Raw genomic sequence first — 16,256 nt, forward strand, 5'->3', positions numbered from 1 at the left:
AGAAAAATGTGAAAGGACAACAAACAATACATAAGTGGGATGAAATTATATTGATAATTAAGCACATTAATAAAGAAATATGTGAAAGAAATACTGAAAAACTGAAGCAGACTATGTATGCGCACATTTCTGGATCCATTTTGTCTTTAAAGTTTCTGATAATGCGATAAATACTAATGATAATAAATATTCAGCATTTATTTATTTATTTATTTATTTATTTATTTATTTTTTACTGAGAGCAATGGGTTTTGTGAAAGTATTTTAGCTGATGACGTCCGTGCTGTAGCGATTCCTCATGATGACGGAAACCTTTGGAAGGACGTCATAGGCTACTCCGTCAACCAATCACATGGCTCTAAAAGTAAAAAAATAAATAAACTGCTCTACGCTTCCTCTACTGCGCAGACTCGCGCACACAGGAAGAGCTAGAGCGCTCATCCCACACAAGATTTCACGTCTCCTTAAAAAGGTAAAAAGGCAACTTATTTGAATCGTTTGTGGTCTTTTCGGTGCGTACGTGTGTACGTAACATATCCATCGTCCTCGGTCATGGTTTAGAATATCAACACTCGGCCGCGACTATTTTTCTGCGTTGTACTTCTGTTGTTATGCTAACCGGCATAAGCTAGCTAGCGTGGCTACCGTTTTCCGAGTAGTAGTAACTACTACTGGACACCTTCCTCCTAAAGCTCACGTCAGCTTTTGTTTCATTCAACACATCTGGCTGCTCTCGCGTGGATTTACACGATCATGTTTAGGCATCCCTCGAGCTGTAAAGCTTATTGAGACCCAGAACAAGAAGCAGACCAACATCTAATCAGATTTGAATGATAAATAAATAAAAAACCGTGTTTATAAACCGACGGGCTGCAGTGGTTAGCGTTGGTAAACCTTTGTTCACCTATATACATGTACTTTATGCCCACATGTGGGCATTACATTAAGGCAAAGTGTTTTATATAATACATACAATCAGCATTGATTACACCACTGTAGGTTTTCACATACACAACCGCACAAAGGGAACACGGCGAAACAAGGAAATGATCTCAATACACACTCACGTGACGAACTCTAGTCTGCTCCAGTTGAAACGAAAATGAAAACCTGCACTAAGTCCTCCTAGGACGATGTAGGTTGTGGTACTGTTAAAGTCTTTGTGTTATTTATTCTGTTAATACAAAGATGTGTTGGCACAGTTAAACAGTACAACAAATCACAGACACAGATGTAAACACAGGTGAATCAACAGCTCTCTCAGTTACTTTATACAAATGCTGAATCCTGTAACTTTCATGAAACTAAGACTTAGTGCAGGACTGTTTTATTATAAATGTACTCTTTTTCACTAGTTTAACATATTGGGCTGACAAGTTCATCAAACAATAGGTGGTTTAGACTATTGCGTTAAGTTGACGCAGAGACTACGACGACAACCCAGACTCTGGCGCCGCAACATCCCCAGAAATGTAACTATGTGTCACGGAGAGACAGAGCGTCACAGCTTGTTTCCACTTTAGTATTTCCGGCTTCTGCTCCATCTCCGCAGGTTTCGAATCGATTGTTTTTGGTCGATAAAGAATCAGTAAAGTTCACGAAGGAGGTTTACTTTTTCACTTCCGATACCGATATTGCAGCCTTGAGTATTGGCCGATAACGATCCGATCCGATATCAGCAAGAATAACTTTTATTACTTATTTTGTAGTGTGAAATGTTAGAAAAGACTTGATCAAGTGATATTACTCAAACAGAGAACAATAGTCAGCAGCAGTAGGTATGAGAAAAACTGACCATTTCTTATTAACCAGTGGGTTACATTAATTTTACCCTTAAACATAAGAATATTCTACTGAGTAGAACAAGGAAATAATGAATTAGAAGACCCTGAAAAATAACCTCAATTACTCGGCTAAAAAGAAATTACACTTTTAAAGTGCAAAATAATTTTTTACTGTCGGTGTATGGTGGGAACAACTGAGGGTGGTGACAAAAAAGAAAACTCACTCAGCTGCAACGTCTTTTTCAGACTTTAACAAAAAATGCTGCCACACAGCCGACATCACTCCTACTCTTTGCAACTTAGCACCTTAGCACGCGCTGTTGTCGTGATCATGTGGGCTCTGCGTGCTGTATGCGGGCGCTGCTGGATGGAAGTGCTGGGGCGGAGTCTGGAATGGACGCAGGCTGATATAATCCAACATCAGTATTGGCTCTGAACACCACTAAGTTGTATGACTTGTGCCATACAGTCAGCATTGTTGAAAGTGAAGTAGCCGTCTGGCAAAACAAGACAAAGCACCCATTAGTTTCTGGGTGGAGTTGTTACAGAGCGAGCCAGACTCACGAGGTGCCACGTGCACAGGTTACGGCATCTGTGTCCTGCAGAGATATAAACCGTGCTTGAATGCACAAGGTCAGGTTTAAAGCGTTTTACGTAATGTGTGAAAACAACATAACTTGATTATACACAAATGTAATGTGTGGAGAACTTTATAAGAAAGCTGCAGGGTAGAAGAAGGAAGTGAGTTTTTTTAAATGGGATTTAAGTTCCCTTTCCTTTCATGTAACAAACTGAAAGTTAAAAACAACCCGTGAGCTGTCATTAACTGTTCTCATTAGCTTTTTTTTTGCATCTGCTGTTTCACACTCTATAGGTTTAATATAGACGTGACTGCAGCAGTAAATACAAAGAATCTCTCGCTTCAAGCCTCAAATCTTCTCTAATGGTTAAATGTTGAAATTGAACTGACGTCATCTCCGTTCTGTTGTGAAAGCACAAAAATAATGACGAACTTCAATGAGAAACTGAAACACTGAAGACATTAAATAAATTTCAAGTGGGCTCCTCACACATTAAAACTAGTCACTAGTTGTTTAGGACTGAAGAAGCAGCGTGGATTGTGATGAAATATTCTCAAGAAAGCTCATGTCCAGTTGCCTTTGTTTTAGTTTAAGTTAGTAGGAAGTGAGCGACACCACAGTGATGTGCCGCCCACTGCCGTTAGCTAGGCTAGTTAGCTGGTGTCTACTTGTTGGTTGCTAGCAGGCTAACTGACTGCTAGCCTGCTGTGCGGTCTTCAATTGGACTGGGCTCCTGAATGTTGTTTCCCTGGGATCTTGGTTCAAGGGATTGATTCTAACATCTCATCCTGTGTAATAGTGAATGAAAATATAACCTGATATTGATCTCATGTCTGTGTGTGTTCCTTGTGTTTGCATCAGCTCTTAGGAGCTCATCATCAACAGTAAAACTGTATAAGCATCGGGTTGACGTGACCGAAGGAAGCGGCGTGTCGTACGGGGAGCTGCCTGCTGAAATCGCCATGAGTTATAAACCTATTGCCCCGGCGCCATCAGGCTCCAATCACACTCCGCCAGGTACTCTGAGAGCGCACGGCGCTAATGGTGGCCAGTTGGCCTTTCTCTGTGTGAACTGTTAAAAACATATTACACAGGACCTTGGGGAAATAATCTGGTAAACAGTCTGATCACCGTCATGAGTGTTGGAGTACAAATCACCATGGCAACAGTACATGTAATATCAGTGGTTGATGGTTAAACTTACAGCAGCTTTAGTCTGTGGAGGAGTTTAATGCTACAGGTAACAGAGTTTGTGTTTATAAAAAAAAAAAAAAAGGGAAAAAAAGCTATTGTTATAAATAAAATAAAGAAATCAAGCAACGATTAGCCTTTTGCCATCATTCACTGAACAGCTATAGTCCAGTTTTATGCTTTACGTGGTACATGAGTCTGCAGACAGTCGGGCACAGTGAAAGGAATTGGTAACTTCACTTTGAAGCTCTACATCTGAAGAGTTCACAAGCCCACATGACCCCGAGGTCTCCTGCTACCAGACACCACAGGACGCCCTCAGAAGGTCCATGTCTATTCTCTGATGACTCACAACTGTTTTGGAGGCAAAAGGGTCATTGGACCATGGGCTTCACTGAACATTTGTGATGGAGAACATTGTGTTGTTCTTGGTGTAAAAGCGTTGAGGGTTTAATTTTACGGGTATCAGATTGTTTATCAGTAAATCTTACAGTTGATTATCTTTTATGCTGTTCATGGATTAAATGAAGTGTTTCCCCCTCTTATTATTTCTGTTCTCTCCCTCCATCCAGGCTCCTCTGTGCCCTCCCCTTCGCTCCCTTCGTCGTCCAACTTTAGGCCAGCGTTCAGTGACTTTGGGCCACCGTCAATGGGCTTTGTTCAGGTGTGTCTGCAGTGCATTTGCTTAAATACAAGCTAGTGATGATTACCTGTGGAGTAGGGCACCGTACTGTGTATTCTTCATCACTTTGCATATCATTAGCATAACCAATTTTTTTTAAGCAAGGACATTGTTAATCTTTTATTGATATTGTAATAGTAAGAAAGGCAGTTATGCTATTAGGCTAACAATAATGCCCCTACCAGTACTCAGTTTGTGTAATACCTGCCAGACACAAGCATGGAAAGTTAAATCAAGCAAGAACACAGAAATATTAAGGTTCAGTCCTGACATAACATTCAAGGGTACTAACATTATGATGGAAAAGGACGTCTGTCTCAATTAATTCACATTCAAACGACAGAAACGAACTGAATGTCATTACAGCTCTGAATGCACTGCACTGTAGAGAGGATTAGATAAGAACCTTGTTACACTGCACTATATGACAGTAACCAGCAGACCATGTTTTTTTTTATATTGGTATTCCCCATCTAGTGTGATGTGATTTTTCCTCGTGTGATATGTCGTTATTGATTCATCTATTTTTTCCTATTTGTGAAAATGCAAAAGCAGCCTGTCAAAGTGTCCCAGGGGTCCACCTACAGCGAGCTTCTGTCCGTCATCGAAGAAATGAGCCGTGAGATCAGGCCGACGTACGCTGGGAGCAAGAGCGCGATGGAGAGGCTAAAGAGAGGTATATTTTTCTTGTCAAACACACACATCTGTTTTTCTTTATATATTGTGAAAAATACCCCCTGCTGTGTCTTTTGTGCTTTTGTCATGGAAATTAAACCCCAGGAAGGTTTAATCGATAATATAAATACAACTCTGTTCTTATTCTCTTGAGTGAGACCAGGTCTAAAAGAGACATATTTATTCTGTAAATGTGTATTGCATTGTTGTTCCTTTAAGTTTTGGTCAGTTTTACCTCTTAATGCCACTGAACCACAAACACGGACATCTTGAAGTGTTGTCTCTTGCTATAGCACGGTTACATACGCAGATTTCATGTTGCCCACTATTCTGGTCCACTTCAGAAACTAGATGGCATCAGGGTTACATGGTTATACTGAGACATCATCTCTAGACATCAGGAGGGAAGTTAATGCTTGGTCACATTATGGCTCTAACCTTAAGGATACTCCCAAAGTTAAGTTAAAGTTAAACCTGACTCGTTTGAGCGGGGGGTGAACTACCAAATCCTAAGTACACGCAAACGTTTAACCCACTGGGAATATGACCCCTTTACTTTTATGCTGACATTTCACAGTCTTAAAATAAAGCAGGGATCCTAACTGACCTAAGCCGGGGCACGTTACCAGGATTAAATGTCAGGAATGGTGAAAAACTGAGAGTTTGAATGCACTTGCCTCAGGTTTGTGTAAACTTCTGATAAGCTGTGAGGCTACATTCTTCACATTCCTCTGTTTCCTTGTTAGACTTGAGTAATTTTATAGTTTTGTTGGCAACATTGAGTGCTAATATTTCTGTATGTCATGATTGGTGTAACGTATTTGACCCTGTTTTTTTCTATGTGTCGTCTTCAGGTATAATCCACGCCCGTGCACTGGTCAGGGAGTGTCTTGCAGAGACTGAGCGAAGCGCCCGCACATAACCTTTTGGAAAAATCCCCCCTCACCCGTCACTCTTTCCCTGTAGAAGCCCCCATGTTTTTCCTGCTGCCCACCTTGCTTTGTTTGCCGGCTCTTTATGGGTGCATCATAACCCTCTCGTGTCCACCGTTCACCACATTTCACACCACGCCCATTTTGTTTATGACAAACTTTCGTAAACTTTAGCTGTTGGGCAGATGCGTAATGAAGTTTTATACCTAAGAAGAATGTGGGGGATTTAAAGCTACGGGTTAAAACATTTGTTTTTGTTTTTTGTTCTGTTCAATGACGGCAATTGACCAACAGAGCTTTTCTAATGATGACATCGGTGTTCAGACTGCCCAATTCTCTAGCTTCTATTTTGAATATTGCTCTGCAACCACTGAATATTTTGAATATGACCCTTTTCCACTCATCCATCCTTATGTTTTCGTCATATTTTGTAGCGTAGAGGTTTCATTCCTATACATCTCAAGTCAGTTTGTTAGTATGGAAATTTTGTAAACCAGATTTTTGCAGTTCAGTATGTTTATCTTAATTAAATAACTGAAAAAATACCTCTGTCTTTATTTGTGAAACACTGAAATGGGTTTGTGAGGAATTCATGGGTAGATTTAGTCAGAAATGTGAGAAATGTTAATGTGACATTTCTTTCCATCAAGTGTTTGTCAGTGGAGCTTAAATGTTTGTTACCGACCTTGGTACGAGCAGTTTGGAAAAGAAAATAATCTTGTCAGGGAGTAAACGTAAATAACGCTCTGAAACATCGAGAAGATTTCAACGGACAAATATACTGTTTTTTTTGGGGGGGTTTTTTTGTCCATTTAATTTTTTTTTCAAATCTTCTGGAGGCGTTTAACAGAGACGGCAAGCTGAGGTCAAGCACATTTATTTAGTTACATGATCACAGTCACAGTTAAAGGAGATACTGTGGTTTTAATAACATAACATAATATTTCTTGCATACATGAATAAGTACATAGGAGAAAGCAAAGACAACACAAGTTTATGTTTCATATAATGATTGTCACAGACATTTGGATTCATGTCACGCCTACCACGTGGTTATGGTGCTTCCACTGTGACCAGAATAGAAAAGGGGGTACGAGGCAGAGGTGCACATACAAGTATGTGATGTCCCTTGTGCAAAAAAAAAAAATAAAAAATTATAATAATAGATTTTCTGCAGGGAGGTTCGTTGTGATCTTTCCTTGTTGAGTTGCAGCTACAAGGAATCTTGAAAAAGATTAACCAGCAGCTTAGCACATATTTCGCAGAACGCAGGATAACATGCTTCACCTACATGTCACCAAAACAACTGGTGCCGACATCTTAACTGCAGAAAGGACTCATCATAAAATCTAAACGAAATCTCCCTGCAGCAAATCTTGTGAAACCTCTTCGCCGAGGTTCACGTCGTGTAGAGCATCCGCTGCGGGGAGCACGTCATTTACCAACAAGGTTTTAAGTGTGTAATTTTAGCAAAGTGAAAAAATACATTGCTCCGGTACAAATGGTTCTGCTGGCTTGTAGAGATCTACGGACAGGTTTCCATGGGGTTAGGAGTTTACCAAGTGCGTGTTCTCGTCAAAGCCTTTGTTTTACATTTACAAACGGGGAGCTGAGGGGAATAAGGCAGGAATGCACAAATTGCGTTTGTGTGTCTGTGTGTGTGTGTGTCCGTCCCATGGAGAGCCGGATGTTTGAGTGTTTGGCTTGGGTGCATGGATAAAACTAAAACACCACGAGTGTACTGTTTCTCCCCCATCTTGAAATTCATTGGCATCCTCTTGTGTCCAATCCATTAAGCGATTCAACCCTGTGAAAAAGTAAAAAATAAATAATATATATATACACACATATATATATATATATATATGTGTGTATCCACAAAGAAGCTAATAAGATAATGAGCAAAGTGGACTCACTGTTGTGGCCGTGGCTGGTTGACTGTCGCAGAACAGGCCTTTGTAGCGACCCTTCTCCTCTTTCAGCTTGGAGCGGATCCTCTCCTCCATGGCCCTCAGCTCCTTGGCCACCGACGGACCCAGAGACGGGTCCAGAGCCAGCACCTTAGCAAAGTCGGCCCGTGCCTCCGTCTCATTCCACACTGCGGCGTGGGCTTTGGCTCGCTTGTAGTAGGCCTTCACGTTATCTGTTGGGAAGAGCGGCAGTACACTGTCAAGATACCGACAACAAAGAGCTGGTGGCAACAACGTCGGAACGGGACGTCTCCTGAAACCACCTGTGACCTGAACAAGCTGTAAACACTGCCAGCTGGCACATGCACCGATCAGCCACAGCAGTAAAACGACTGACAGGAAATAACAGTATCAGTGAATACAGTAAATAACATTGAGCAACTTGTGACAATTCAATGTTCTGCTTCATGTGGATGTTACTTAGACATGTAGCACCCACCTAGACCAGATCAAACACCCCCACCCCACAGCAATAAAGACACTCCTTGATGGCAGCAGCCACCCCCCAGCAGGATGCAGCCAAATGGTTTAGGAACAACTCAAAAAAAAAAACGAAGAACTGCACAAGGTGTTGACCTGGCCTCCAAATCTACTAGATCTCAAACTGATCCACGGAGCCTCCACCCACAGGACCTAAAGGCTGTGCACTGGTTCTCTAAGCTGATCAACCAACCAGAGAGATTTCTCGCACTGACTCATTTCGCTGCCAATGCTGAGCAGGACGAAAAGCCGGCGGCAGGTGGGGCGCCAATAGTGAGACACGCACCGGATTAACTAGTTAATCAAACTCCCATCGGTTTCGTGTCTCATGGCGCTTAAACACTATACGTTATTAGATTCTATTCTACCTTACTCTATTCAAAGTTACTGGACACTGAATTTCCCTCAGGACAAATAGTTTAATTTGTCTCAGTGAACAAATTAATACACAAGTACAATTTATCTGTAGCTTTGGATGAAGGACAAATTAATAAGGAAATAATAAGTGTAGCCTAAAAAAGATCGTCATTAAACCTTGGCAAAAAAAAAATAAATAAAATAAAAAATGCTCCCCCGTTTATTGCTTTAGTGGAGTCGGAGTAAAGTGATGCAGCAGCAGTCACTCGTAGAATTTATGGTTTCAGTGTCAGTTTTCTTCACAAATTTAATCCGGTCCCAAATGATCTGCTGCCTCTTTGAAATGACTGACAGAAATCTCTCACCAACATCAAAGCCTTACTCTCGTATTTGAAGAGCAACGAGGAGCAGTGTTCGATGACTTCGTAGTACTGGTCCTGCAGTAAGAGGCATTGACAGTAGTTGAGGAGTAACGGTGTGATCATTAGGTCCAGCTTCACCCACTCTTCATCACCAGGATGCTCCTGAAGGAACAAACACAAGCCGCCCAGAAGGGTTAAGACTTTTGAATTCAAAATACGTGACGCTAATGTAACGGTCTATTACTGTCCCCTAACCTTCATCTGTAGATTTTTGAGGCAGGCTATTCCATTGTAGTACTTTTCTGTGGCCTCCTTAATGTGCCCTTGTTTGAAGAGCGCGTTGCCCTCCTCGTGGATCTGAGGCACAAGTTCAAATTTCTCTTTGTCCGTCATGGCCCACACATCCAGCTGGAAGGACCCGGGAGGAAGAACCTGAGCAGACAAGGACACAGAGGCTGTAAAACTGTGGTGATTCATTCATAGTAATGCAGTACCTAGACGCTGTAGCCTACGCCGGTACAAGCCATTTATACTTAATATTAGTGACAGACAGGTCACCGATATATCCGGCCCGATATGACAGCTCCAGTTGTATCGGGGGTTCTGTCGTATCGGTGAAATGTTGCGCCAATAGAAAAAACAAAGTGTGACGAGTCACGGTGAGTTAGCTCATGAAATAAGTAATTCTAAACATGAAAACATCATTGGAACAACAATTGTTGGCCGCATTTCATTGCCCCTTTCAAAAGTGTCCCTGGCCAAAATCTCCGGTGTAAAATAACTGCGAGGCAACTTTGCTACATCGTCGCAGATTTTGTCTCAGTAGTAGCGTTACAAGAGTGACGTTAGTAGTTTGCGAATAAGCACCAAAGGGTTACAGTTTAATACATGCTAAAAGGATTTAACCTAGGAAAACACTGGTCTCCCCGACACGACGCGGGATCACTTATATTTTATTGTCGTCATTCTGGCTCGGTTTGGTTGTGTGTGGTTTATGGAGAGGACGAATGAACGACGTGTTTTTTGGGCATGCATTGCTGACATGGGCATTGTTTCTCAGTAAATTAGAAAAAAACTTTCCTATCATTCCCCTTTTCCGTGCATGGTTGAAGGAGATTGGTTCGCATCCACGCTCCACTTCCTCCTGCGCCGAAAACTCCCCTTAAGTCACATAAACCAGCACGAGTGTGTACAACCACCGCATCAACTCGTCACTCGCATCTATTTAAACTCCGTCACTTTTCTTCGTCTCCATTGGCCCGGTGTTCACTTTAAATTGATTTGTGCTACGTTTCCATAGGAACTATCACATGTTTAACTTCAGTATATTTATCATAATTTTGAAAGATCTTTTTAAACACATGAAGAGCTTAAAAATATGATCATCCGATATAAACAGTAAGTTCCAGACACACTGCGTTTATCAGAATAAGACGGATGGACTGATGACCCGAAAACAAACAGAAGTATTGAATGTGAGATAAGAGATTTGTCCTGACTCATACCATTTTAACCATTTTATTTAGGGAATATTGGTACACCATTTGTAAAGTTTTTTTTTATTATTATTTTGCTCAATTGCTCATTTTTAATAGGTACACTAGTGAAAACAGATACATTGTCCCAAACTAAATGCTTCATGGAGAATATCGTATTCAGCATTTGTTTAAAATAACCAAGAGCTGTTGACTGAACGGTGCTTTTATTTTGAAAGCTGAAGTTTTTACTTGATTCGTTTTGTGTTGTACCCATATGAACATCTTTCTTACACAGTTTTAACATGAACTGAGCACAATAACAGTCATGAAGATAAGATTTAATGCAGGACGGTATTATTAGAGTTACATATATTATAATAAAGAAGATCACAATAAAAATAAGCTCAGGCTATAAAAATGCGACCACTATTAAACTCAGACTTCTCACCTGCAGCAGATCGATGGTGAAGACGAGAGGCTGTGGACTGGCTTGAAGATGATCCAGGTCTTTGTGGCCGAGAGAGTGGTGAGAGTGGATCTGAGCGATGCCGCAGCAGTGCCTCTGGCCTTCCAGAGGGTCCTTACCAGCGCTTATGTTTCTCAGGGACTGGGACACCAGCGGGTAAAGCGACGTGTGCTGGGGAGCGAGAATACAATCATATACAATGAGCAGCACTGAGGAAGAGCAAGACGGTTATTATATCAGACCCACTACGCCTGCACACTTACCTTGACGTCACAGGTGAATTCTGCAACTTCGCCTTGTCTCATAGTGATGATCACTCGTTCCCACACAGCCAGTTTAAACTTCTTGCCCAGGATGAGCTCCATAGGTTTGCTCTGGCCCCCCATGGTCCTGGAGTCATCCAGCACGGTGCCATCACAGAGGGCGGTGCGGTAGTGAAAGACCACCTGGCAACAAAAAAAAAAATATAATAACTTAAAATCACTTCAGGAACACGGGATCTAAGCAGCTGATTTTTTTTTTTTTTTAAACAGAGATAACTAAGAAATGTGCACTTCCCTGACAGGCCTGAAGAGCCTCTGCGCTCCAGCCTATTCTCAACCAGTTTATAATTCTGACCAATCACAACGATGGAAATTTGATTGACGTGCTACACCGACCAATCAGCACTCAAAAACAACGCCATCCTGTCCCGCCCCCATCCTTTTAGCAGATAAAAAAAGGGGAAAAATTGACGAAGCTTAGAAGCAACACAGTTAAAATTTAAACCGTATCACCAGTAAAGCTGCAAAGCTCACAGGCTGCTCGGTGGTGTCTGTACACCGACGGAAGACGCTTTTCTTGTCTTTAATTTTGACTGACGTGTTAGCAAAGACATAATAGCATAAGCTAACGTGCCCCGTCGCGTTTCTTGAACTAACTCAGAGCCTCGGACTCAACCTGTTCAGTGGTCGGCGAAACATTTTTACCTTGGTGCCATTGGGAAAGGACGACAGCTCTCCTTTACCAGGACTGATCAATTTCTTTGTTATTCCTTCTTCGAGTAGCTTACGTGCCTCTTCCTCCATCATTGACCGAGTGTCAGTGTACGAAAGAAGCCGATGTGAGCCGAAGCCTGTCCTGTCGTTATACGTCACTTCGGAGATCTGGCGTCAGACGGATTTCAGGTTTTAGTTTTACTAGAAAGGTAGAAAGCGGGCGACTGAGTAACGAAGTGCGGCTCATCTTTTTAGGGATTTTTTTTTTTTTTTTTGTGGGTGTCTTACAGGAAAGTCTTTCACAATATTATATACCACGTGAGACATTTAATGTTTAAGGAAAACAATGCAGTCACTTAGGAAAATAGCACGCTCACAAAGATACGTGATCTTAATCAGCCACATTTTTAAAGGTATTTCTTATTGAAAAGGATATGTATATATATGTATATATATATATAGTATGGAATCCATTACGCACAAAACAAATAAGAATGCAACCCAATATCTAATCACCATATCATCCTAACAATATATCACATTTTTTTATTACCATACATACAATTGATTGGTTCCATAAAAATACTTAAGAAATTTTGAGTATTGGGTCATTTTGGTACCAGTGATCCACTAATGAAGGTCATGCTTTTTATTAAAAGACACATTTTTCTGTTGCCATGCTTTCGTGCTGCTGTGTCTCTATAAAGCCAGTACATTTGAAAGTTCTTCACAGGCAAAAACAGCTAAAACAAGGAACCTAACGCAGGAAACACGACTGGAGATACAGATTCTCAGCCAGGAAGGGTACAGCTGCCACCAGATCTCCAGGAAGTGCAGACGCAGACCTTCAGCAGTTGGATCCACTCTGCAGAAATACAGATCAACCAACAGCTTGGAAGACAAACCGAGATCTGGGCGTCCAACGTTTTCTTCAGCAGGAAATTACCGCATCCTGATCCACATGTGCAGGGAAAACTACCGAATGACATCACAGGAGCTCCAACAGCAGTGGTCAAACCAAACTGGTGTCCAGTGTTCCACCTGCAGTGTTATGTGGTCGACTTTTAGCTAATGGCTTAAGGTCCTACAAGGCTGTCAAGAAGCTCCTGATGAACGAGAGACAGAGGTTAGCCCGACATCACTGGGCCCAAGCACACAAGAACTGGACAGTCAGGAACTGTGGTCAGTCCAGTTTCCAGGTTCATCTTCCTGCTGCTAATGTGAGAAGACCAGACGAAGCATTATCTCCAGTATGTACAGTGCCTACTATCAAAAATGGTGGAGGCAGTATCTTGGTTTTGGGATGCATGAGTGCTGCTGGTGTTGCTCATCTCACTGTCTGTGATGGCACATTGAACTCAAATGTTGTGCCATTCTCCAAACCCACATGCTCTGTCCTGCATGTGCACTGTTCCGTCAAGGTAGAAACTGGATGTATCAACAAGATAATGCTCCTTGCCACACATCCAGGACCAGTAGGACTTGGCTGCAGGAGCAGAGTATCCAGGTCTTAGAGTGACCAGCTCAATCCCTGGACATTAGCCTCATTGAAAATCTGTGGTGGTTTACCAAAAGGTCTGTTTCAAAGAGCAAACCAAAGAATTTAGAAGAATTAAAAGTAGTAATTCAAGAAGAATGGAACAAGATCAGCCCTCAACAGAGTGAAAGGCTCGTGGGGAACATGCAATCTAGGATTAGAGCTCTACTGCTGCTAATGGCAGGACTACTAAATATTAATTTGAGGATGTGATGGTTTATTTATGTTTTGTTCTATTCTAAACACATTCTCTGTTGTTTGTTGATTTTGATGCTGACTATGTTGAGAACTGACACGTTGAAACTATCAAGAATTTAGTTTTGTTAGTAAATAATAAACAAACTAAATATACTTTGCATCTTTTTTTTTTTATACTTTTGCATCTGTCTGTTGGAGAAAAAATACAAATTGTCAACCAATATAAATATCTTGGGATAACAATCGATTCTGAGCTTTCCTTTAAAGCCCATATTGGCAAATTGTGTAAAAAAATCAAGTTAAACCTCGTTAATTTTCGTGCAATTCGAAATGAAATGTCTACTGAAGCCGCAAAAATGTACTTGCATTCGATGATTTTCAGTCATTTCAACTACTGCCTAACTAGCTGGTCCCAGGCTGGTCAGAGCTCAAAAAAACCATTGGAAATCTTGTACAAACAAGCAATTAAAGTTATGGATAAAAAACCTAGGCACTATCATCACTGTGAAATTTTAAAAAAGTATAGTATTTTAAATTGGGACAGTCTTCACACATTTGCAGACCTAAAACTGACCTACAAAGTGCTCCATAAATTGGCTCCAGATCCTCTGGCAGAGTTCATCAGCCAAAGAAACAGCCTTGAGCGTGTCACTCGAGGCTCTGTCAGAGGTGACTGTTATATTCCTTTGCGCAGGAGCACTTTCAGTAAGTCGGCCTGGTCAGTAAGGAGTGCAAGTGTGTGGAACTCAATACCTGAGGAGATTAAACTGCTCACGACATACAAGGGCTTTACAAAAAAACTGAAAACGTGGCTTATCAACACCTATAGCTGCCAACACTAAAATATGTTGTGATGCTCTGATGTTTTGATGTTATGCTAAAATGTTGTGTTGTATTTTGATTGTTTTTTTTTTTTTTTTTTTTTTTTTTTTTTTTTTTTTTTTAAATTATACAGTAAGTGTTGTTTATGTATCTGTATTATATTGTACATGTATTGTATGCTTATTGCCTTTTTTACATCAAGGCCAGGGGACTACAGATGAAAACTAGCCTTCTGGCTAATTCTGGCTTTTTTAACCATGGGTAATCATGTGTTCTATGAAATTGCACTGTCCCTTTCTTAAATAAACAGTAAACAGTTTGTGTCCGTCTAATGCAGCCACACCTATGCAAAAAACATTTTTCCACAAGTATTTCATGATAATTTTTGAGATTGTGTAAAATTGTGAGGGCGTCTGAAAACTTTTTTTCCACCACTGTTTTAATTAGTACAGCTACTTTTAAGTGTTTTCACACTGCAAATACCCCCGGCCACCCTGTCTGTCTAAGTTCATGGTAATCCTTGAAGTTATAAAGAGCTGAGTGCAGGACCTTCAGCAGGGAAACGTTTTAACATTGCTCCCTTAACACTTTATTTTTTTTTGCAAAGTAATTGGACTCGCCTGTCTTATTCAATACGACCTCAAAACAAATACAGTGTACGGATTCAAAATATTAGTAATATTAATGCAGTTTTAATATATGAATGAGGTTTGAGTACCCCCCGTTTGATACGTATGGTTTAATCATTCAGTTTTGTCTGCAACACGCCCCCCAAAATAAGTACATATTCAGTTTCTATAGAGCTGGGTTTGGATAACTGACCACTTAATGGTGGCTCTGATGAATGTCACATCCCACTGGGATGATGTGGGTGAGTGTGTAGAATCAAGAGTGTACGTCGCCTCACTGGAAAATAGCAGTGATTTGCTCTCCTTAAGAGCCATAGCTCTCTCAGTATGAAACTGCACTTGTAGTAAAAAAAAAAAAAAAGAAGTGGCATTTCACAGAAGTGATAAGTTCTTGTGTAATAAGTGTAACAATAACAGTAAAGAGTGGGAAATATTCAGTTCAAGACTTCACACCCACACTGTACAAAGAGGAGGATAATTACAGATAACCACAGTTGTGCAGAGTCTTTTCTCTTTTTTTATTTTTGCCACATTAAAACTGTTATCACAGGTACATTTGTACCTGGAAGAAAACATAGTTTTAGACACTTGATGTGTTTCATAGATTTCTTGCTGGAGTGTCAGCCTGGTGCTTGTCACAGCTGGGCTATTTAGCATCTGAAAGCAGAAAACAATGACGTAATTAGCCTTTTGATTGAAAATAAATGATGTGTACGATACTTTACAGAACAGTGAATTAATGACGAGAGAGGCTGCATGAGAAAACAGCAGCAGCAGAAAGTCTGAATGATTTTCACTGAAAGGTCCAAATGATAAGAGATAAAACCTCCCTCTTTTTTATATTTAAAGTGAGTAAGGAGTAGACTGTTTACATTAATCTTTTATTAAACTATTCTGCTGATATTTTTCCTACCTGGATTATTACTAGCAACCTAAATGTTATACATTACAATGTGAATATAACACTTGGGCGTACACTCACCTGCCAGTTCATTAGGTACACTACTGAAACGAGTTCTAATGTACCTGCACTAAATCTTACCTTCGTTCTCTGTAAACGCTTTTTCTCTGGGGAGTCGCGTTGGGACTAGAGCCTATCCACACAGAAAGGCCCCAGTTGGCTGACGGATTTGAA

General features: G+C 40.8%; 2 protein-coding genes across 3 annotated transcripts; one reads left to right on the forward strand and one right to left on the reverse strand.

Moving 5' to 3' along the window:
- Nucleotides 1–374: 374 nt before the first annotated feature.
- cdk2ap2 (cyclin-dependent kinase 2 associated protein 2) lies at nt 375–6,390 on the forward strand. Of its 2 annotated transcripts, none has more exons than XM_047578299.1 (5): nt 375–472; nt 3,227–3,382; nt 4,129–4,220; nt 4,791–4,914; nt 5,768–6,390. In XM_047578299.1, exons 2-5 carry the CDS (start codon nt 3,328–3,330, stop codon nt 5,833–5,835), a joined length of 339 nt encoding a protein of 112 aa, XP_047434255.1. In that variant the 5' UTR covers nt 375–472; nt 3,227–3,327; the 3' UTR covers nt 5,836–6,390. The 2 variants fall into 2 exon arrangements, with proteins under 2 accessions (XP_047434255.1, XP_047434256.1); XM_047578300.1 differs by having other exon boundaries at nt 4,794–4,914.
- A 316-nt stretch (nt 6,391–6,706) lies between these two features.
- Nucleotides 6,707–12,092, reverse strand: LOC125003998 (aryl hydrocarbon receptor interacting protein). Its single transcript, XM_047578298.1, has 7 exons — nt 11,927–12,092; nt 11,222–11,404; nt 10,941–11,129; nt 9,270–9,446; nt 9,035–9,176; nt 7,762–7,988; nt 6,707–7,652 (listed from the first exon to the last, which is right to left on the reverse strand). The coding sequence occupies exons 1-7, from the start codon at nt 12,026–12,028 to the stop codon at nt 7,647–7,649; spliced, it is 1,026 nt and encodes a 341-aa protein (XP_047434254.1). The 5' UTR covers nt 12,029–12,092; the 3' UTR covers nt 6,707–7,646.
- Between the last annotated feature and the right edge of the window lie 4,164 nt (nt 12,093–16,256).

This window comes from Mugil cephalus, chromosome 2 (genome assembly GCF_022458985.1).
Source record: "Mugil cephalus isolate CIBA_MC_2020 chromosome 2, CIBA_Mcephalus_1.1, whole genome shotgun sequence".
Lineage (NCBI taxonomy): Eukaryota > Metazoa > Chordata > Actinopteri > Mugiliformes > Mugilidae > Mugil > Mugil cephalus.